General features: G+C 48.2%; 2 protein-coding genes across 2 annotated transcripts; both read right to left on the minus strand.

The window, feature by feature from the left end:
* Positions 1-1,431: 1,431 nt before the first annotated feature.
* On the minus strand, positions 1,432-20,400 carry LOC138947656 (uncharacterized). Its single transcript, XM_070319182.1, has 5 exons — positions 20,305-20,400; positions 4,357-4,475; positions 3,475-3,588; positions 2,668-2,799; positions 1,432-1,926 (listed from the first exon to the last, which is right to left on the minus strand). The coding sequence occupies exons 1-5, from the start codon at positions 20,320-20,322 to the stop codon at positions 1,701-1,703; spliced, it is 609 nt and encodes a 202-aa protein (XP_070175283.1). The 5' UTR covers positions 20,323-20,400; the 3' UTR covers positions 1,432-1,700.
* Positions 12,798-19,503, minus strand: LOC138946770 (uncharacterized). Its single transcript, XM_070318173.1, has 2 exons — positions 18,949-19,503; positions 12,798-18,102 (listed from the first exon to the last, which is right to left on the minus strand). Exon 2 carries the CDS (start codon positions 16,797-16,799, stop codon positions 12,798-12,800), a length of 4,002 nt encoding a protein of 1,333 aa, XP_070174274.1. The 5' UTR covers positions 16,800-18,102; positions 18,949-19,503.
* Positions 20,401-23,868: the final 3,468 nt, after the last annotated feature.

Genomic DNA, 23,868 nt, shown 5'->3' on the forward strand with positions numbered 1-23,868 from the left:
GACGATTTTGAGTTTGAATCCGTTCTTGCCATGCTCCTAAAGCGTGCAACATACAATCTAGATCTTGCACACGTTTGCTTTAGTAGTGGCAAAGAAGGAAAGCGTGTGACATGTAGAGAATACCACATGGCTTGCTGTTTCGTACCAGATTTACACGAGTTGTTTTTTTAAATATTGAACTGCGAGCGAAAGCAACGAGTGTAAATCTGGTACGACACAGCAAGCCATGTAGTATTCTGTTTATCCTACATACTGTACTTACGTGTATTTTACTGAAAATGTCCTGCAGTCGAGGCAGCTATATTGAATACGCTTGTTTTGGAACCTCGATCTCTTCTAAAGCCTCGTGCAATCTATTACGTCAAAGCAAAGAAACGTCATTCTGAAAGTTCTAAAAATTCATCGAGGGAAATTAGCGAGCGCAATTTTTTTTCTATAATGACGTTTGTCTTGGTGACTTTGGCATCAAAAGTAGTGGAAAAACAGGTCCCTGCCAGACTTGCTTGACATGACCTCATTTACATGATATATACACGTGTGATTTGAACGATTATTATCTCACGGGTGTCTCTCTCACGTATGTAGGATAAATGTATATTTCGTACATTAGCAGCGTTCGGAACTTTTCAATCGCTTTAGAAGTAGTTCCCTCAAAGTCTAGCTCATCAACCTGTGAGCTATCGAGGATTCAGGCCCGTTAGGTAAGTGATTTTGGTTGTTGGGTAAGTTACCGAAATATAACTAGCCCTACACGTTTACAGAGAGAAAAAAGCAGAGGGGGGAATAAATGTGTGTGTGTGTGTGTGTGTGTGTGTGTGTGTGTGTGTGTGTGTGTGTGTGTGTGTGTGTGTCTGTGTGTGTGTGAGTGTGTGTGTGCGTGCGTGCGTGCGCGCGTGAGTGCGAGTGTGTGTTAATGTGTGTGTGTGTGTGTGCGTGTGTGTTTGTGTGAGTGTGTGTGTATGTGCATGCATGCGTGAGTGCGTGTGTGTGTGTGTGTGTGTGTGTGTGGATGTCACTGTGTACGTGTGTGTGTGTGCGTGCACCAGTATGATTACATGCATGTGTATATGTGTTTCTAGCTGTGTTTATACGTCTCTGAGCATATTTGTGTGTGGGTGTATGTATTCGTGTGTGTGTGCGTGCATGTATGTGTGTTAGTGTGTTTGTGTGTGTGTGTGCGTGTATGGGCGTGTGTGCTTGATTGTGTGACTATGAGTATGCGTGCGTGTATGAATGAGTGTGTGTGCGTGTGTATGTGTGAGTGTGTTTGTGTGTGTATGTGTGTGTGTGTGTATGCTTGTGTGTGTGAGCGTGTGTGTGTGTGTGTGAGTGTGTGTTGTTTTTGTTGTAGTGCGCGAGTGTTTTTGTTTGCTTACATGTTCACAACCTTCCTCTCAGTCTTACATTCATACTCATTCGCAAAACATGTTGTTTGTAGTTCAAGCCTTTTTATTTTGACAAGCTGATGCAGATGGTTCAGGTCATTCTCAATATTCTTCTTTCTATCAATTTGCTCGCCGGAAAGTAGGGCCTGTTCTCAGCTTAAACTTCATGTTGGTAAATTCTGAAACTCAAAACAACCGAGAGAAACTTAGTCCTGAAGAAATGAAAATGTGCCCGCTAGCATGGGGCATTCGTAGTTCAAACGTAAGGCCAAAACTACTTTGTGTGTTCCGCAGGCTGGGAGGGTTCCCTGTGGCTTAGTGGCTCTTCTGGAAGACCTTCTGCTTGGCGTAGAAGTACTGCTGTGGTACGGGGCAGGAGGCGGAGCACTGGCACGACGTGGGGATACGGATAGCCAGCTTCTGGTAGCGGTCAGAGTACATGATGTGCGAGCAGTAGGCCACCACCTTCACCGTCACGTAGTCGGTCTCCACGCACCGTCCCACAGTGGGGCACTTGTCCTTCAGCGCGCATGTGCAGCATCTGCAGCAGAGAGAGAGAGAAGTGAGTCATGTGACTCAGGTACACACACAGTGGTTCCATGCTAAAATTATGGTTCTAGGCTAACTGATGGTTTTAGGCTAACAGTGGTGGTTCTATAATGATGGTTCCAGGCTAACAGTGATCATGGTTCTACAGTGATGGTTCCACACTAACAGTGATGGTTCTACAGTGATGGTTCCAGGCTAACAGTGGTGGTTCTACAGTGATGGTTCCAGGCTAACAGTGATGGTTCTAGGCTAACAGTGATGGTTCTACAGTGATGGTTTTAGGCTAACAGTGATGGTTCTAGGCTAACTGGGATGATGGTTCTAGGCTTACAGTGGTGGTTCTACAGTGATGGTTCTAGGCTAACTGGGATGATGGTTCTATGCTTACAGGAAAAACACAGTTAGAGTACAGGACTGAGAAGCGCAGATAGGTTGAAGATTCAACAAAGATGACAAAATTGCATACACTCACTAGCAACAACGAAAGAGCCTTAAAGACGACTTAATTCAAATGAAACTATATATATAAAAAACGTAAAGACAAATCGTGATTCCAAACATACATAAAAAGGAAACGAAAAAAACAAATAGTGATTCAAAGGTACAGAAAGAAATACCTACACAGACAGAGCGACCAAAACACAATATAGGCTTAGGAGAGAAAGTATGGACGGGGCTTTCAGGCAAAAGAGGGAAGGAGAACGGAGGAAGGGGTGGGTGGATAGGTACTGACGTGCAGCGGGTGTAGTTGAAGAATGACTCGGGCCACACCACCCAGCAGATGCCGTTCTGGTACTTGACGTAGCGCAGCTCAATGCTCAGGTCGGTGCAGTTGTAGTCAGGCTTGTCGCACGCCCTCTCCACGCTGCACACACACACACACATCTCATTATTAGTATTCTTTCTTCTGCCTTCATGGGCTAGAAACTCCCTAGTACGCTCGTGTTTTATTCACAAGTAGGTGACCGTTCTTACCCCACCATTTAGGCAGCTATACGCCGATTGCGGGGGATGTATGCTTGCAATTGGTATATTCTATGTTTCTAAAACCCACCGAACTCTGACACAGAATCTGTTCCGTGTGCACTTGGTCTTGTGCTTACGTGTACACATGGAGGGTGTTAAGGCACTAGCAGGTTTGCATATAAGTTGACCTGGGAGATCTCCATCCTTAACCCACCAGGTGCACGCTCAACCTTCCGCATGGAAGGCCGGCGTCTTATACACTAGGCCATTGCGCCCGCCACATTTCATTATAATACCAATATTGATATCATGCAGTTGTGTAAAATCGAAAGAAACAGATGAGTCAGTGAGAGAAAAGTGTACTCTACTTTTCGATGGAAATATTATAAACATACTGACCTGAGTTTTCAAAAGACAGATAGATTAATGAAAAAAACACTTGAAAGAGGCACAGACAGACTAAATGAGAGAGAGAAAAAAGAAAGAGTTAGGGAGACAGACAACAACAAAACACACAAGCAAAACGAATGCGTTCGTGAAGGGTGAAAAAGAAGCAGGCAGGCGAGAGTCTCACAATGGGTCAGTGACGTAGCCGTCGGGCAGGTGGAGCTGGGAGGCGAAGTTGATGCCAGCCAGGTAGCCCTGCAGCTCGGGCACCGCGTACGACCTGTCCTTCTCCAAACGAACCCTGCATGGGACACACAGAGTGCACACATTTAGCTACATGATACATTGAGCTACATGACACATTTAGCTTCATGACACATTGAGCTACATGACACATTGAGCTACACGACACATTTAGCTACACGACACATTTAGCTTCATGACATTGAGCTACATGACACATTTAGTTGCATGACACATTGAGCTACATGACACATTGAGCTACATGACACATTGAGCTACATGACACATTGAGCTACACGACACATTTAGCTTCATAACACATTTAGCTACATGACACACACCGCGTAGGACCTGTCCTTCTGGTCGGGCTTCACTAAAATAGGAATTAAATAAAATGAAATGAAAAAGGAAATGAAATTCGAAAAGAAATGAATGATAACATGAAATCATGAATCATGAAATACACTGCGACAGAATGTCATAACATTGAAACATTAAATTTAAAAAGAAAATCACACAGCAATATTATGCGCATCCTTTTCTTTTGACTGTGTTTTACTCTCTTTTATTGTGTCCCACACTGCCTAACCATTCAGTATTTTCCCCTATTTGCTTTCAGAGTTCTAAGCATTTAAAGTACGACGAGACAGTGAACCTTGATTGCAAAACTAGAAAAGAAAATTACATTGTGTCATGATACGCTTAAACGACATAGATGTCGCTTTTTTTTCTTGTACTAAGTTTTATGCTGTCGGTTTTCAAACTTTGTTTCAGTCAGTCTAATTCTTCAGAGAGATAAGAGATGGCAAAACGTCCAATGTCGTACACGTTGGGCACGGAGATGGGCGGGAAGTCACGGGTCAGCTGGCGGAAGTTGGCAACCTCGATGTTCTCTGGCGGGCATTCCTCCAGGTACTGGGCATGCGCCACAGTCAGCAGAGCCATCTGGAGGGCGGAAGTGACATCACAACACGTTACATTGCTACATCTGTGCACACCAACATTCTCTACTAGATCCGTACAAAAGTCATCAATACTTCAATCACTGTTAACCTTATTTCAGTTCAATCACTGTTAACCTTATTTCAGTTCAATCACTGTTAACCTTATTTCAGTTTGACACGTGACGACTTAACTCCACAAGATTGAGCAATCTTGGGATCACACGCAAACATACACCTCACTCACTAACGCACACCCAAGAAAGTTTACAAGTGGAGACAGACATCACTATGTATAAAAAGACTAAAGGAACCACATGTAACTTATAAGCTTTATATAATAAACACAAATTTATGCACGAAACATCCACACATTTAACGTGTACACTCTACAAATACTACGAAAATTGACAACACATGAATTCACATGAAATTATCCTGGAACTCCAGTCCTAAGCACCCCCCCTATGGTTAAATAGCCTGTTAGTATACGGCGCTCAATAAGGTCGCATCACCAAATTACACGAACACAGACACATGCTTTAACCACGACAGAGTACTTAGCTTTTTCGGGATACACAACGCCCACCAAGGCCTCACATGTCCTTCCCTCCTCAGAAGGCCGCAGCTTCCTGATTCTGACCCCCTAGAAAGGTCCCCGACTGCCTAAGCATGTCGAACCCAGCTCCAGTCCTTCGGAGCTGTTCCCCAGATTCCTAGGCATGTAGAGCTGACCAGACTCCTTCCTCATGCTGTCTTCTGGTGGTCCTGCGTACACTCTGGGTGGAATCTACTGGTCGGAGTAACCCACGCCGCTCTTCTTGCGTTGCTGTGAGCCGTAGTCGCCTCCTGACAGCGTCCCATCTGTCCCGATCTCAACGCCTTCACGTGAACATACGTCCCTCCTCCGTTCTCTCTCCGGCCAACTGCATGTAAATAACACAGCACGTTAATACTGAACAATAACATCCCTAGCTACCTGGCGTGTATCGATGGTTGTGTTAGTGTTCATCGGTGATGCAAACCTTTAGCGCATCATACCGATGGACATCAAGATCGAAACTTTACACCAAGTAACCATGTATGGAAAAGGATAATTATTTAATACATTAGCTATACAACGGGGCTTTACAATATAGATTTATAGTTTGCTTAAACCTATAAACTTATTGTATTTATCATGACCATATACGCCATGTGATATGTTACAAATAACTGGACAAACGTTCACTAAATGTTAGATTGTGGTATCCAACTTTAACATTACATTACGCAACCACAATTGCATGACACAACACCCATATCCCCACATGTATGATAACTCCCCGCGTAATATTACACACTATAATATGAAGGTATAAAACAACATGCTCAATAACATAAGGATACAAAAGTTGTCGGAAAGTAGACCGCCATCTTGTATAAAATGTGATATTCCGTGTAAACGAATATTTAACAGTTATGTGCAAATAATTACACACATATAATTCCACTGTATGTTCACTGCATATCACTTCCAAACATGCATTAATATACATGTAAATCCCGAGGCTCCCTATACGAATAGGTAGTAATGGGCCGGTCGATGTAATTCTCATATTTCCCGTGCACATTCCCACGGACATAAACACGCTTCAAAATCACCGTGTCCCACAATATTACAACACTACTGAAACGTAAACACAAACAAAACAAACATTAGACAACGACATCTACTCAGCCACAGCAATTCGAAACAATAGTCCACCCGCCAAGTCAATGACAACGCTCACCGTAAAAAACCGCCGGGTGATGGAGTACTCGCGCCCGCCAGTACGTCTGCAACCGTACCGTTGACTCTCTCGGGTAGCACTGAACCAAAACCGTGCTACTTCGCTGACGGGGTGCCAAAGTGTATTCGTACACCGCTGACCCGGACTATGTTAATTCTTCTCTTACTAAATAGCCTATAGATACGCTATAATATAATGGAAAATTTCCTAAATAAATTATCATTTAATTAATATACTTACCCGAATCACATTAGCATTGAGTCACCTGAGATGCTTATCACTGAAAAACGCTTACCCGGCTAAAGAATTTAAAGGGAAGCAACCCCATCACCAAAACGAAAGTGAAAGTAGCTTTGGTAATGGGCCAGTACACCGGGAGTTACCTCCCATACGGGTGTATGCCACGTCACTTCCTCTAGGAACACGTGCCTATTATCATACGGCTTTAAAAAATCTTAAAACCATAAGCGGGGCAGGTGGGAGGGAATACAGTATGTGATTCGGGTAAGTATATTAATTAAATGATAATTTATTTAGGAAATTTTCCATTTAATATCATATTCTTACTCCGAATCACATTAGCAGATAACATCAACAAGGCGGTGGGCTAGAAATGAATCAAAACTCACCATCAAGTTCTGGACAGGAACTGGCCTGCTGCTATGAGCGCTGGAAGGCCTCTGGAGCCATCCTGTCGAAGAGCTGTGACGTCCCGAAGATAAAAGTTTATGAAAACATCTTCGGAACGCCAATACGCAGTTGTCAGCACCTCCTCTAGACGTCTGGAGCGCAGAACTGCCAGAGAGGATGCCCACGCCCTCGTCTCATGGGCTCGGGCCGAGTCAAGTGGCAAGGAGGGCATAACCCCCCCCCTCTTTGTGCGCCTCCACTCATAAGCCTGCTTGATGAGCGAGGACACCCACCGGGCCAACGTTACCTTCGACAAATCTTTCTCGCGCCTAGTAAGGAGAGAGATAAACAACAACTTCTGAGAACTAGACCGAATCGGCTGAGTCCGGGCTAAGTACAGACGAAGTGCCCTCACAGGGCAATTGACCGAATCGGGGTCACCCGGGGCCAACGCGCTGGTCAGAGCCTTAACTCTAACCAGCGGAGAGGCCTGCCCCGGAGACTGATTCTTGGCCAGGAAATCAGGCCGGAAACGCAAAGATGCGGAACCGTCCGGCTCAAAGGAGATATCTCCAGGCTGACCCGACAGGGCGTGGACCTCGCTACCCCGTCGGGCCGTAGCCAACAAAAGGAGAAACAGCGCTTTGCGAGTGACATTGAACAGACTGGCCTCGCTTAAAGGCTCAAAATCCGCAGAACGAAGGAATTCCAGGATTAAAAACAAGTCCCACTTGGGAGCGGGCAAACGAGCTTTAGCTTCCTTAAGAGCAGCCCCTTTAATGACTGCAGCTATAACGCCCCCGACTCGAACAGAACGACCAATCTGCTGAAGAGTCGCCGAGATAGCGGAGCGCCGGACCCTCAACGAGGAGACTGAGGCGCCCTGTGAAGACATGAAAGAGAGGTGGTTAGCGACCTGAATAGAGCGCGGAGCCACCGAACTCACCCCTCTAGCTGAACACCAGGCAGTCCATGCCTTCCAGTGGGAAGCATAAACTGAAGAGGTGGACGCTCTATGCGAGCGAGCCACCAAGTCCAGAGTCAAAGACGACGCCCCAGAGCGCTTCAGCGAGTCCCGAACAACTTCCACACGTGAAGCTTCAGAAGACTGGGCTCCTCGTGTGGAATGCCTGTTCGGGGCTGCACTAGTTCCCCTCGCACGAGTGCGAGAGGAATGGGGGGCCCTTGGGCAAGCCGAAGAAGATCTGGAAACCAGACCTGCGACGGCCACAGAGGAGCGACCAGAAGAAGAAGGGCCGGCTCCTCCATCTCCGCTTTCCGGATTACTCGGCTGAGTAACGGAAAGGGAGGAGTCTGAAGATCTGTATGTGCCCCCCAACCCTCCCTGGACGCATCTGTAAAGAGGTCCAGGTCGGGGAGGGGCACGACGATCGGAACACCTCTGCAGACCCACTCCGTGTGCAACCACGGAAGGGTCGCAGACTGGAACCATCCCTGCAAAGGGATGAGGGCGTCCCAGTCCACCAGAGGAGAGTCCACAAACGGCTTCAGCGCGAACTGAAGCGGACATTTGTGGACCCGGCCCAGTGAAACCAGAAGAGCCATAGACTCCATCTGCCCCAAGATGGAGGCGAGCGAGCGGATGGAAGCCATCAGGAGAGGTAAAGTGGAGCGAATCTGAGCTTGGAGCTTGTCCACCCTTCTCTGAGAAGGCTGGACAGTCCAAGCGACCGTGTCGAAAGACATCCCCAGATAAGTGAATGTCTGTGACGGGGTCAGCTCCGACTTTACCCGGTTGATCGAGAACCCCAACCAGTTGGATTCTCGAAGAACCGTCAGGGTATCCTGCGAACAGCCGCTCTGGGACTGGTTCATGATGAGCCAGTCGTCCAGATAAGCCCGCAGACGGATACCCTGGGACCTCACCAGTGCACAGACCTGTCTCACCACCATGGTAAAAATCCACAGTGCGAGAGACAGCCCGAAAGGGAGTGCGCGAAACTGGTAGATCTGATCTCCCCACCGGAAATGAAGCCATTTCTGGTCGGTCGGATGCATAAGAATGTGAAAGTATGCGTCCGTGAGATCGATCGAGGTCACCCAGTCTCCTGGGCGGAGAGAGTCTCGGACAGAGGCTGGCGTCTCCATCTTGAATTTTATCTCCCTCAAGAAAGTATTGAGGAGAGATAAATCCAACACGGGACGCCATCCTCCTGATGCTTTGGGAACAGCGACCAGACGCCCGTAAAATCCCAGGGAGCTGTGGACCCGAACTCTCTCCACCGCGCCCTTCTGCTCCAGGGAGGCAATTTCCGACTGCAAGACGGAACGTGCTTCCTGCGAGAAGGGGGGCTTGAACCGCGGAGGCACTCGGGTAAGAGGCGCCTTTTCCTCCCGCCAGAGTAGACGGAAGCCCGAACTCACCACTCCCACAATCCATTGGCTGTCTACTACCGACATCCAACGAGAAAGTGCCCGGGAGGGGCCTCCCGCCATCACCAAGGTGGAGGGCGGGAGGGAGGTGAGATCGGGAGCGCTTCATTGGGGGTGTGGCTTACTTCCAGAGCCGCCACGCCCCCTCCCCGATGCCGTCCTCTTCTTCCCACCACGAGCGGCCGGCGAAGCCTGCCGCTTCTGAGCTGGCTTGGGGTTAGACGATGTCTGAGCCTGCTTCTGTTTAGAAGGCTGAGACTGTTTCACCCCCTTCAGAGTGTAGTCAAGGAACTGACTGTCCTTGTTTGACTGAATCTCCTTCTGTCTGGCATCCAGTGCCAGCGGACAGAAGAGAGACTCCTCTGAGACCGGGGAGACTCTCAAGGTCTCCCTAGTAGCCAGCTCCGTGAATTGGGACTGCGAGAGGAAGAGATCCCTCCTGCAGAGTACCGCTTGGGTGTACTGCAGGGAGGAAAGACGCAATTGTTCCTCATTGACCTTGGCCAATGCGGTCAAAAGCGCAGAGACATCGTCCGCATTCTGTTCTTCACTGAGAGTGAAAGGAACTAGCGAATCGGTCAATGCCCGAGACAGAGCCCGAACGAGAGTCTCCGCAATGGAGGACAGTTCGATCTGCCGACGTCCAACCTCCTCAGCAGAGAGGAGGGAAGCCTCGGAAACCGGCAAAACCGAATCACGCTTGATCGGTTTAGTCAGAAGAGGCAGCAATTCCCGGGAAACCGGAAGAGTAGCCCTAGGGAGTGCAAAAGACGCCAGCCAATTCTGGCTCTGATTGGGCATGCCAAGCTTCCTATTGGCCGTAGGCACGAAGGAAGAGGCTTGGGCAGCTGAAGCCACCCACTGCTGAGCTGATTCCGGAACTGGACCAAAAGGAAGCAGTAACGGAACAGGCACTGGCCGAATACCACTCCCCGCATGTGCTGGACGAACCAGTGAATGCGAAAGTTGGTAAGCCACTGACGGAGACTCGGCGAACCGGAAGGAAGAAACATCCTCCTGTGCCGGCCGGAAGTCCGCCATGGCAGAAGGAACGAATGATGCGGAAGAGTCCGCAGCCACCACCCCTTCAGGAAAATAACGAGACGTTACTTCCGCCGCGACGTCAAGAACAGACTTGAGCTTCGACGGAAACACGCCCCGCGACTCCTCGCTGACCACTGATGGAGCATCAGAATAGTCACACGTGGAACCATGACCGAAGTCACCAGTTCCGGAAGCAGAAGCATGCCCTGGCAAACCGGAAACCGGAAAAGCCTGAGCACTAACGTCATCCTGCCGCCCAAAACCCTGTGAAGGTAAAGGGTAAGCAGGACGACCATCCGCAAAAACCGGAGCTGGATGAGCTGACGTCACTCCCCCGACTGAGTGGAGTGATGCCTGCTCAAGCCTAGGCGCTTGAAAGCCGGAAGGCGCACGCTGTAATCCACTATCTGGTATCCGGAAGGAACCACCAGAAGAGGAAGAAGCGTTTCCGGCCGAAACCGGAAGTGTAGTCAACGGAACCGCAAAATGCGGAAGTGAAGACTGCACTGGTTGACTTCGCGATCCGGAAGGACCGGAAGTCAGTGAATACTCCATCCTGCCGCGACCGCCGTAGCGTGCCGGAGCGGACGGATCATCACTTCCGGCAAGTGCCGGAAATGCGGCAGTCGAAACCGACTGCCGCCGCTGTTCGAACAAGTCCGGGGCCTCGTAGGTTATCGCCGGAAATGAAAGATCAGCAAGGTATCGGTCGTGACCCGATGCGAAAGAGCTGTCCCCCGAAGGAGAACGTCCAGGCGCCTCACGAGGGCTATCGGACCAGCTCTGCTTACCAACCGACGCTGAAGAGGGAGGACGCTGCTCCAAGCCGGAAGTGGAGGACAAAGACACGGAAGCCAATGCCCGGACGTCACTGCCAGATGCCGGAAACGCCGAACTGCTGGCGACGGAACGCTGAAATTCTGCCTGCACCAAGCTGCGGATTTCTGGAACCAGTGACTTTAACAGAGAGGAAACCAACGCACCTTGTCCAGGTGCTAACAAAGAAGACGAAGTCTCCGATGTAGAGACAGGTGCAGAAGTAACAGTAGCGCTAGGCGCCGCAAAAGAAGCAGAAGTAGTAACAGCGCTAGGCGCCGAAATTGGTACAGCCAACAAAGTGTTACGCTCTTGGTCTGTAACAAGTAACGTTGCTTTGGAAGAGGAAGACTTAGCCTTAATTTTCCCCTTGGGGTCCGACTTGCCACGGCGCTTGTCTGAATCAGACATGTTGACAACAACACGTGGCAACGCGAAAAAATTTACTGAAACATAAGTCTAAACGACTGGAAAATTCAGTAAACACACGCACTAATGCGTTAACAAAATACTATAGCTAAACTTGCCCCACAAGCAGAGGCACGGAGAGCTACAAACAAAGTCACACGAGCTAGAAAACTAACTCACACAACAAAATGGCGACACGCAAGACACTGACACAAACGTCAACAACACGTGGCAAAGTAAAAAGATTTACTGAAACGTAAGTCAAAACGACTGAAAACACAGTAAACACACACGCTTACGCGTCAACAAAATACTAAAGCTACACTTGCCCAAACAGAAAGAGGGCACGCAGAGCTACTAGCAAAGTCACACGAGTTAGCTAACTAACTCACACAACAAAATGGCGAAACACGCAAGTCACTGACACACAAGTCCGTAAAAAACGGACAACGTACAGTAACGAAACAGCGCAAACAACCAACAACAAACGGGAACGAGCTCACCAAACTGTAGGCAAGGCGAGCAGACAAGCTGGGTAACGTGGCCGGCGGGTGTCACTCAAACACACAAGGTCAGCCACAGAGCGTCAAAAAGTGAACCGTCCTCTCCGAGGTGAAAAAGACGTATGATAATAGGCACGTGTTCCTAGAGGAAGTGACGTGGCATACACCCGTATGGGAGGTAACTCCCGGTGTACTGGCCCATTACCAAAGCTACTTTCACTTTCGTTTTGGTGATGGGGTTGCTTCCCTTTAAATTCTTTAGCCGGGTAAGCGTTTTTCAGTGATAAGCATCTCAGGTGACTCAATGCTAATGTGATTCGGAGTAAGAATATGATATTAAATTTATGCATTACACTATATTATCTTACCAGGTGAAATGAACATTATTTAATTTGCACGACTGTGCCCAACAAATATTTACAAACTTTCGTTTTCTGCAGCTTGACCTGGTTTGTTCACCGCGCGTTACCGGGTGACTATAGCCCGTTCCACGATTCGGACACAAACTTGCAAATACGCGAAGTTACAGGCGTAAAGCATCTCACATCCCACACGCATACATTCTACAATAGTGTTTGGACTCCAATGCTTATGTAGTAAATAACACAATTATTATATACACTCAAACATATAACAATTACATCATCTCGTGTATCTACAAAAAGCCTGTTTAAGCTTCTTCTGCATCTCTAAAACCTCGGGTTGTGACACACCTCCATCACCAGCTCGAACTAACGGTAACCACCAACAGTGAGCACACTATATATCAAGAGCAACCCGACTCATGAAGTCAGCGTCCACGTTGTTCACTCCTTTGATGGTCTGCACTCGGAAAGAATAAGCTTGCAACTGCAGAGCCCATCTCGTCAACCTCCCGTTGTGTGGTCTTACCTGCTGCAGGTACTGCAAGGGTTGGTGATCTGTCATCAAAGTGAAATGTTGCCCAAAAAGGTAGGGCTCGAATTTCCTTATCCCCCACACCATTGCAAGGCATTCCTTCTCGATTGTGGAGTAGTTGATTTCCGCAGGAATCAGTTTTTTGCTGGCATAGCTCACTGGTTGCAGGTCACCCTTTTCATCTGCTTGCAACAGCACCGCGCCTAGTCCCACATCTGACGCATCAGTCCGTAGCACAAATGCTTTCTCGGGGTCAGGCAATCGTACCACAGGTTGGCTGACCAGAGTTTCCTTCAAGCACTCGAATGCTTCCTGACAAGCCGGTGTCCACTCGATTGCTTCGAACTTCTTTCCCTTGGTCAAGTTCGTCAGTGGTAGGGCAATTTCCGAGAAATGTGGCACGTACCTTCTATAGAAACCGAGCATTCCCAAAAACCTGCGTACTTCCTTCTTTGTTTTGGGTTCCTCCAGTGCTTTGAACTTCTCAAACTCAATCGTCAAATCCCTCAGCTCTTGTTGTTTTTGAGCGGGTAACACGTCATTGATGCTAACATCTTTGGGTCCCTCTCCCGCTTCTAATGGCACTAATGGAATGGTGTTCTGTCCTGCTGAGACTTCAGGCACTTCTTCCAGTTCCTCTTCTTCCAGCTCCACTCCGACAACCGCTGGGATCTCTCTCCTCCTGACGTATCTCTTCAAGAGGTTGACGTGGAATAATTTCTTTTTACTCCCCACTTGAATCCGGTAGTCGTTCATGCCGCATCGCTCCTTGATGACGTAAGGTCCACGCCAAGCGATTTCCAGCTTGTTCTTTTTCATTGGAAGAAGCAGCAACACCTCATCTCCTTCCTTGAATTGTCTGTCTTCTGCCTTCCTGTCCGCTGCCCTTGCGTATCGCTCTGTCGCCTTCCCGAGGTTTTCTCTGGCAATCCTGCATGTCTCCTCAACTCGATTCCGCAGGTCCACAACGTACTCGGCAGTGGTTCTCACTTCTTGGTCTGTCTCTTCCTTGGTCCACAGCTTCCGTAATACCTGCATAGGTCCCCTCACAGTTCGCCTATAGAGTAGTTCAAACGGTGAGAATTTTAACGACTCCTGAGGAACTTCCCTATATGCAAACAAACACGCCGGAATGAACCTGTCCCATTCCTTGGGTTGCTCCTGGCAGAGTCGTTTCAGCATCTGTTTCAGCGTACCATTGAAACGTTCAACTAGACCATTGCATTGTGCGTGGTATGGAGTTGTGTACATTCCATGTACTGACATCAGGTTGTACACCTCCTGCATCATTTCGCTCTTGAACTGGGTACCGTTATCTGACAACACTTTTTCAGGTATGCCCACTCTGGTCCAGTTCTCCCACAACGCTTCCGCCACATGTGGTGTATCGATTTTCTTGAGAGGGGTTGCTTCAGGATACCGGGTGGCATAGTCTACTGTTACCAGTATGAAACGGTGTCCTCGGTCTGACGGCGGATGAATCGGCCCTATGATGTCCACCGCTACCTGCTTGAACGGGACATCGATCAACGGCATTCTTTCCAATGGTACTGGCTTCACTTTCCCTTTTGCCGTAGTTCTCTGGCAAGCGTCACATGATGCCACGTATCGTCTGATGTCGGGGCACATACCAGGCCAATAGAATTCTGTCCATATCCTATTCCTGGTTCTCGTTCCCCCTAGGTGTCCTGCCATGGGTGCATCGTGAGCTAATCTCATCACCTCATTCTGGAACTCACTGGGCACCACTAACTGTCGGTGATCCACTCCATCTGCACCTGAGTATTCTCTGTACAACAAAGCTTTACGTATCACGAATCGAACATTCCCGGTTCCTTGTTGACGCCATGGCTTCTTTTCCACCGCCAACTCGCGCACACGTTTTAGGTGTGGATCCTCTTCTTGTGCTTGAGCCATTTCAGCACAGGTCCTTTGTGCCAAGGGGACTCCATTAATCTTCAATGTTAGATTCCCTCTCTCGTCTCTCCTTGCTTGTCCTCGTGTCTGAACTGCTGCGCACAAAGATGGAATTACATGTTTCTTTCCGTACACCGGAACTCTCACTTCCTTTCCATTTGGCAGGACCATGTAGTTTCCTATCAATACAGGAATTGCCATATTCTGAATAGCGACAGCTTCCACGTTCCCTACAAACACCGAAGATTCTAACTTCACGATGGCTATGGGAGCCTGTACTGTTCCCTGCTCTTCAAACACTCCTGACACTTCTCTTGTCCTGTTTGTGTACGTAGCCGGGTCGATGAGGTCAGCGCTAACACACAGCATTGGGCTTCCCGTGTCACGTATGGCTACCACTGCCTTCCCGTTCACCCTAACTGTCATGTCGAAAGTTTCTCCCTGAGTACGACGATCACACTTCCCACATAACCCTGAATGGATCTTGTAATTCGCTTCTACCTCCCGCATCAAGAAAACTTCTCTCACTGCAGTCTCCTCCGGTTCTGGACTGATGATAAGGGTTATTCCTGGACAGTTCCTCTTGACATGTCCGAACTTATGACATTTGTGACATTGTATGCCTGTTCCATACATTTCTCCGCCACCCCTCGGCTTCCCCGCTTCCGGGCAATTCCTTATGAAATGATCCCCTCCACATCCGAAACATTTGACAGTACTATCTTTTACCCTTTGTCCCTGGGTAAGTTGCACCTTACTGTCTGTCTTCCCATTGTTTCCTTTATCTTGGTTTTTCCCCCCTTTCTGTGATGAGTCGAAACCAGGACGTGCATCCACGAAACATTGAGCTTGCTCAACTGAATCAGCTACATTGGTGGCTTTGGACTGTCGAATGAACGTAGCGACAGACTGCGGGATGCCAGTAAGCAACTGTTCCAAAAGAACCAGGTCGAAGAGGTCCTTGTAAGTTCGTTGTTTTTCCGCTAGGTCCATCCAACTGTGCAGGTACCGCGTTATCCGGCTCACGTAGGTTGAAAACGTTTCTTCGCTCTTCCTTCTTGCTGCCCTGAACTTCTCTCGGTACGATTCTGCTGTACACCGGAATCCTCTCAGTAACTCTTTCTTCACTAACTGGTAATCTCGAGCGTCCTCCTTCGACATATCCCCAATCAAGGTCGTCGCTTTCACGTTGAGTTTGGTACTCACGCGTCTCGCCCATGTTGTCTGGTCCCAGTCTAACTCCTCTGCGAATCTCTCGAATTTGGTAAGATAAGCTTCTATATCCTCCTTGTTCTCGTCGAATGCAGGAAGTGTTACTTTGGTAGATTCTACCATTCCATCCCTCGCCTTCTGATGAGCTCGTTGATTATTTGCCCTTTGTTCCTCTAATCGTTCTGCGTGCCTCTGTGCTTCATCTTGAAGTTTTTTCATCTCATCGATTCTTTCAGACTCCATTCTTTCCATACGTTGAACTTTGGCCTCCTCAAAGTCACGCTGCTTCTGGGCCTCTTCACGTGCTTCTCCCAGTTTCTTTTCCTCCATCTCACGCTGCTTCTGGGCTATACTCTCCTCGAACTCGCGTTGCTTCTGAGCTTCCACCCGTGCTTCTTCCAGCTTCCTTTCCTCCATCGCCAATTTCTTCTTCTCTAAGCTCAACCTCTCCTTGTTGGCCCGTACGTCTTCTATCTCCTTTATCTTAGCGTCGGCGAATGCTCGAAGACTATCTCCCTTCAACTCCATCTGCGTTCCTAAAGTCATGAACTTCTGGTAGTACGTAATGGACTCCCCTTCTTCACGTCCTGGACTATGTAGAAGCTTCTCTCGAGTTGATTTTGCCTTCCTCATGAGTTCAGATGTAACTAATCCGGTTAAACTATCAGTCGGCACGTCCTGTGACCTAAGTCGCCCTGACACCGGAGAATCCACACTATCACCTCCCGTCGCCATTTCAGATGAAAACGCGCTACTTGAAAAAATATTTGCATGCACGCGAAAGGAAAACGCATCAAACTGCGTACCGAAGCCCACCGAGAAATCGGACGAAATCCGCGTAAGTTATTGACATTTGGTTATACTTTACCACAATCAATAGCCACATAGCCTTAGCGTAATACCGGAATGAAACTTTACTTTAACCGAATCCGAATATAGAATACATGCGTATTTGCTAGTTCGATCTGCTTCAGTGGCGCCGTCTGACTTTAACGGATGGACTAAAGATGAATCCTTTGTGGCTAAGTAACCCAACACCTCTCAACCGCTGAGAGATGTCCAGTCCCCTCCAACCACCCACGGGATGTCTAAACAGTCACCACATTTCAAATCAAACGGTCACCACTACCTCACACAAACCAACAAACACCACACACAAACTATGCCAACAACACAAACAAACACAACAACAAACAAATTTGGTTCCAAAAAAAAAAAAAATAACTAAAGGGTCCCCGAGCTTCGCCTCGAAAGCATATCACTCATGGGTCCCCGGCATCTCCACCATTGACACGTGACGACTTAACTCCACAAGATTGAGCAATCTTGGGATCACACGCAAACATACACCTCACTCACTAACGCACACCCAAGAAAGTTTACAAGTGGAGACAGACATCACTATGTATAAAAAGACTAAAGGAACCACATGTAACTTATAAGCTTTATATAATAAACACAAATTTATGCACGAAACATCCACACATTTAACGTGTACACTCTACAAATACTACGAAAATTGACAACACATGAATTCACATGAAATTATCCTGGAACTCCAGTCCTAAGCACCCCCCCTATGGTTAAATAGCCTGTTAGTATACGGCGCTCAATAAGGTCGCATCACCAAATTACACGAACACAGACACATGCTTTAACCACGACAGAGTACTTAGCTTTTTCGGGATACACAACGCCCACCAAGGCCTCACATGTCCTTCCCTCCTCAGAAGGCCGCAGCTTCCTGATTCTGACCCCCTAGAAAGGTCCCCGACTGCCTAAGCACGTCGAACCCAGCTCCAGTCCTTCGGAGCTGTTCCCCAGATTCCTAGGCATGTAGAGCTGACCAGACTCCTTCCTCATGCTGTCTTCTGGTGGTCCTGCGTACACTCTGGGTGGAATCTACTGGTCGGAGTAACCCACGCCGCTCTTCTTGCGTTGCTGTGAGCCGTAGTCGCCTCCTGACAGCGTCCCATCTGTCCAGATCTCAACGCCTTCACGTGAACATACGTCCCTCCTCCGTTCTCTCTCCGGCCAACTGCATGTAAATAAAACAGCACGTTAATACTGAACAATAACATCCCTAGCTACCTGGCGTGTATCGATGGTTGTGTTAGTGTTCATCGGTGATGCAAACCTTTAGCGCATCATACCGATGGACATCAAGATCGAAACTTTACACCAAGTAACCATGTATGGAAAAGGATAATTATTTAATACATTAGCTATACAACGGGGCTTTACAATATAGATTTATAGTTTGCTTAAACCTATAAACTTATTGTATTTATCATGACCATATACGCCATGTGATATGTTACAAATAACTGGACAAACGTTCACTAAATGTTAGATTGTGGTATCCAACTTTAACATTACATTACGCAACCACAATTGCATGACACAACACCCATATCCCCACATGTATGATAACTCCCCGCGTAATATTACACACTATAATATGAAGGTATAAAACAACATGCTCAATAACATAAGGATACAAAAGTTGTCGGAAAGTAGACCGCCATCTTGTATAAAATGTGATATTCCGTGTAAACGAATATTTAACAGTTATGTGCAAATAATTACACACATATGATTCCACTGTATGTTCACTGCATATCACTTCCAAACATGCATTAATATACATGTAAATCCCGAGGCTCCCTATACGAATAGGTAGTAATGGGCCGGTCGATGTAATTCTCATATTTCCCGTGCACATTCCCACGGACATAAACACGCTTCAAAATCACCGTGTCCCACAATATTACAACACTACTGAAACGTAAACACAAACAAAACAAACATTAGACAACGACATCTACTCAGCCACAGCAATTCGAAACAATAGTCCACCCGCCAAGTCAATGACAACGCTCACCGTAAAAAACCGCCGGGTGATGGAGTACTCGCGCCCGCCAGTACGTCTGCAACCGTACCGTTGACTCTCTCGGGTAGCACTGAACCAAAACCGTGCTACTTCGCTGACGGGGTGCCAAAGTGTATTCGTACACCGCTGACCCGGACTATGTTAATTCTTCTCTTACTAAATAGCCTATAGATACGCTATAATATAATTTATGCATTACACTATATTATCTTACCAGGTGAAATGAACATTATTTAATTTGCACGACTGTGCCCAACAAATATTTACAAACTTTCGTTTTCTGCAGCTTGACCTGGTTTGTTCACCGCGCGTTACCGGGTGACTATAGCCCGTTCCACGATTCGGACACAAACTTGCAAATACGCGAAGTTACAGGCGTAAAGCATCTCACATCCCACACGCATACATTCTACAATAGTGTTTGGACTCCAATGCTTATGTAGTAAATAACACAATTATTATATACACTCAAACATATAACAATTACATCATCTCGTGTATCTACAAAAAGCCTGTTTAAGCTTCTTCTGCATCTCTAAAACCTCGGGTTGTGACACAGTTCAATCACTGTTAACCTTATTTCAGTTCAATCACTGTTAACCTTATTTCAGTTCAATCACTGTTAACCTTATTTCAGTTCAATCACTGTTAACCTTATTTCAGTTCAATCACTGTTAACCTTATTTCAGTTCAATCACTGTTAACCTTATTTCAGTTCAATCACTGTTAACCTTATTTCAGTTCAATCACTGTTAACCTTATTTCAGTTCGAGTTGAACATCTCATTACATGGCATCCTACTTTGCATTGAGCGATACAGAGAACCAGAGATCTGTAGCAAGAGAACCAATGCTGAGGAAGATTATCAATAAGGCGAAAATATCCTAACGTGGTTCAAGACATAAATGAAAATGGTCTGTTGAAAGTTTATGAAGTATCATTTTGTTTAGCAGAAACAAGATTGTCTGCGTTCCAGAGTGAGCAAAATGGAAACAGGAACCGTAGAACAGTCTGACGTGGTGTTTTCTCTAAGAATTTATAAGAAGAAAAAGTAACTTCAAACATTTGGAAATTTACCATATTGCGTTGAGGAAATTCAGATAGAAAACACAAAGCGTTACAGCAAAAGACGCTGAATGACAGAAACTTTCTCAAAACTTGACAAACTTTGTCCCACCAGCATTCAGAAGGGACACAGAGAAGGTTCACATTTAAAGGTAGGACCAGAGAAGGTTCACATTTAAAGGTAGGACCAGAGAAGGTTCACATTTAAAGGTAGGACCAGAGGAAAGAGAGTGATGCTGTTGAGCTATTCGAGTTAGACAGAGAGAAGAGACGGTGTCTTACCACAAAATATCCGATCATGACTACAGAAGAGTGTGTACTACGAAGGAACAATACACTAATGCCAGGACACCTGCCGCTACATGTTCAGTCTCCAACCTTATATACGGTGGCCAAGATCCCTCTCAGCCAATCGCAAGGTGGCATGACATAGGGGCGTGGCTTTTCTGTAGTATCGTTTCGTACATGCCATTTTTGCCACTTCCATTGCTTATTTCTCCGGTTAAATATGAAACAGCAGCAAAAAAAGTTGAGAGATTGACAGTTTTGATAGTTGCGTTGGTAAACTGGTGTGTATGCTGTTGACATGTATGTTTTTCACGCATAAAAGTACGCCTTAACGTGCAAAGATGGCAATATGTTCTTTTTCTCGACCATCGCATTTCGCTACTGAATGCATGTTAAAGGCACAGTCCTTCCTATGAAGACAGTTTGGCTCACCCTGTCAGATCTGGCCACATTGCGATAAGACCACCCCTCCACTTGGCCACATTGGGATAAGACCATCCCTCCACTTGGCCACATTGGGATAAGACCACCCCTCCACTTGGACACACTGGGATAAGACCACCCCTCCACTTGGACACACTGCGATAAGACCACCCCTCCATTTGGACACACTGGGATAAGACCACCCCTCCACTTGGCCACATTGGGATAAGACTACCCCTCCACTTGGACACACTGGGATAAGACCACCCCTCCACTTGGTCACATTGGGATAAGACCACCCCTCCACTTGGCCACATTGGGATAAGACAACCCCTCCACTTGGCCACATTGGGATAAGACCACCCCTCCACTTGGCCACATTGGGATAAGACGACCCCTCCACTTGGACACACTGGGATAAGACCACCCCTCCACTTGGACACACTGGGATAAGACCACCCCTCCACTTGGCCACATTGGGATAAGACCACCCCTCCACTTGGCCACATTGGGATAAGACCACCCCTCCACTTGGCCACACTGGGATAAGACCACTCCTCCACTTGGACACACTGGGATAAGACCACCCCTCCACTTGGACACATTGGGATAAGACTACCCCTCCACTTGGCCACACTGGGATAAGACCACTCCTCCACTTGGACACACTGAGATAAGACCACCCCTCCACTTGGACACATTGGGATAAGACCACCCCTCCACTTGGACACATTGGGATAAGACCACCCCTCCACTTGGACACACTGGGATAAGACCACCCCTCCACTTGGACACATTGGGATAAGACCACCCCTCCACTTGGACACACTGGGATAAGACCACCCTCCACTTGGACACACTGGGATAAGACCACCCCTCCACTTGGACAGATTGGGATAAGACCACCCCTCCACTTGGACACACTGGAATAAGACCACCCCTCCACTTGGACACACTGGGATAAGACCACCCCTCCACTTGGACACACTGGGATAATGACCACCCCTCCACTTGGACACACTGGGATAAGACCACCCTCCACTTGGACACACTGGGATAAGACCACCCCTCCACTTGTACGGGGGATAAGACCACCCCTCCACTTGAACGGGGGATAAGACCACCCCTCCACTTGAACGGGGGATAAGACCACCCCTCCACTTGGCCACATTGGGAAAAGACCACCCCTCCACTTGGACACACTGGGATAAGACCACCCCTCCACTTGGACACACTGGGATAAGACCACCCCTCCACTTGGACACACTGCGATACGACCACCCCTCCACTTGGACACACTGCGATAAGACCACCCCTCCACTTGGACACACTGCGATAAGACCACCCCTCCACTTGGACACACTGGGATAAGACCACCCCTCCACTTGGACACACTGGGATAAGACCACCCCTCCACTTGGACACACTGGGATAAGACCACCCCTCCACTTGGCCACATTGGGATAAGACCACCCCTCCACTTGGTCACATTGGGATAAGACCACCCCTCCACTTGGCCACACTGGGATAAGACCACTCCTCCACTTGGACACACTGGGATAAGACCACTCCTCCACTTGGACACATTGGGATAAGACCACCCCTCCACTTGGCCACACTGGGATAAGACCACTCCTCCACTAGGACACACTGGGATAAGACCACCCCTCCACTTGGACACATTGGGATAAGACCACCCCTCCACTTGGCCACATTGGGATAAGACCACCCCTCCACTTGGACACACAGGGATAAGACCACCCCTCCACTTGGACACATTGGGATAAGACCACCCCTCCACTTGGACACACTGGGATAAGACCACCCTCCACTTGGACACACTGGGATAAGACCACCCCTCCACTTGGACACATTGGAATAAGACCACCCCTCTACTTGGACACACTGGGATAAGACCACCCCTCCACTTGGACACACTGGCATAATGACCACCCCTCCACTTGGACACACTGGGATAAGACCACCCCTCCACTTGGACACACTGGGATAAGACCACCCCTCCACTTGGACACACTGGGATAAGACCACCCCTCCACTTGGACACATTGGGATAAGACCACCCCTCCACTTGGCCACATTGGGATAAGACCACCCCTCCACTTGGCCACATTGGGATAAGACGACCCCTCCACTTGGACACACTGGGATAAGACCACCCCTCCACTTGGACACACTGGGATAAGACCACCCCTCCACTTGGACACACTGCGATAAGACCACCCCTCCACTTGGACACACTGCGATAAGACCACCCCTCCACTTGGACACACTGCGATAAGACCACCCCTCCACTTGGACGCACCGGGATAAGACCACCCCTCCACTTGGACACACTGCGATAAGACCACCCCTCCACTTGGACACACTGCGATAAGACCACCCCTCCACTTGGACACACTGGGATAAGACCACCCCTCCACTTGGACACACTGCGATAAGACCACCCCTCCACTTGGACACACTGCGATAAGACCACCCCTCCACTTGGACACACTGCGATAAGACCACCCCTCCACTTGGACACACTGGGATAAGACCACCCCTCCACTTGGACACACTGCGATAAGACCACCCCTCCACTTGGACACACTGGGATAGGACCACCCCTCCACTTGGACACACTGCGATAAGACCACCCCTCCACTTGGACACACTGCGATAAGACCACCCCTCCACTTGGACACACTGGGATAAGACCACCCCTCCACTTGGACACACTGGGATAAGACCACCCCTCCACTTGGACACACTGGGATAAGACCACCCCTCCACTTGGACACACTGGGATAAGACTACCCCTCCACTTGGACACACTGGGATAAGACCACCCCTCCACTTGGCCACATTGGGATAAGACCACCCCTCCACTTGGACACACTGGGATAAGACCACCCCTCCACTTGGACACACTGCGATAAGACCACCCCTCCACTTGGACACACTGGGATAAGACCACCCCTCCACTTGGCCACATTGGGATAAGACCACCCCTCCACTTGGCCACACTGGGATAAGACCACTCCTCCACTTGGACACACTGGGATAAGACCACCCCTCCACTTGGACACATTGGGATAAGACTACCCCTCCACTTGGCCACACTGGGATAAGACC

The sequence above is a fragment of the Littorina saxatilis genome, linkage group LG14, assembly GCF_037325665.1.
Source record: "Littorina saxatilis isolate snail1 linkage group LG14, US_GU_Lsax_2.0, whole genome shotgun sequence".
Classification (NCBI taxonomy): Eukaryota; Metazoa; Mollusca; class Gastropoda; order Littorinimorpha; family Littorinidae; genus Littorina; species Littorina saxatilis.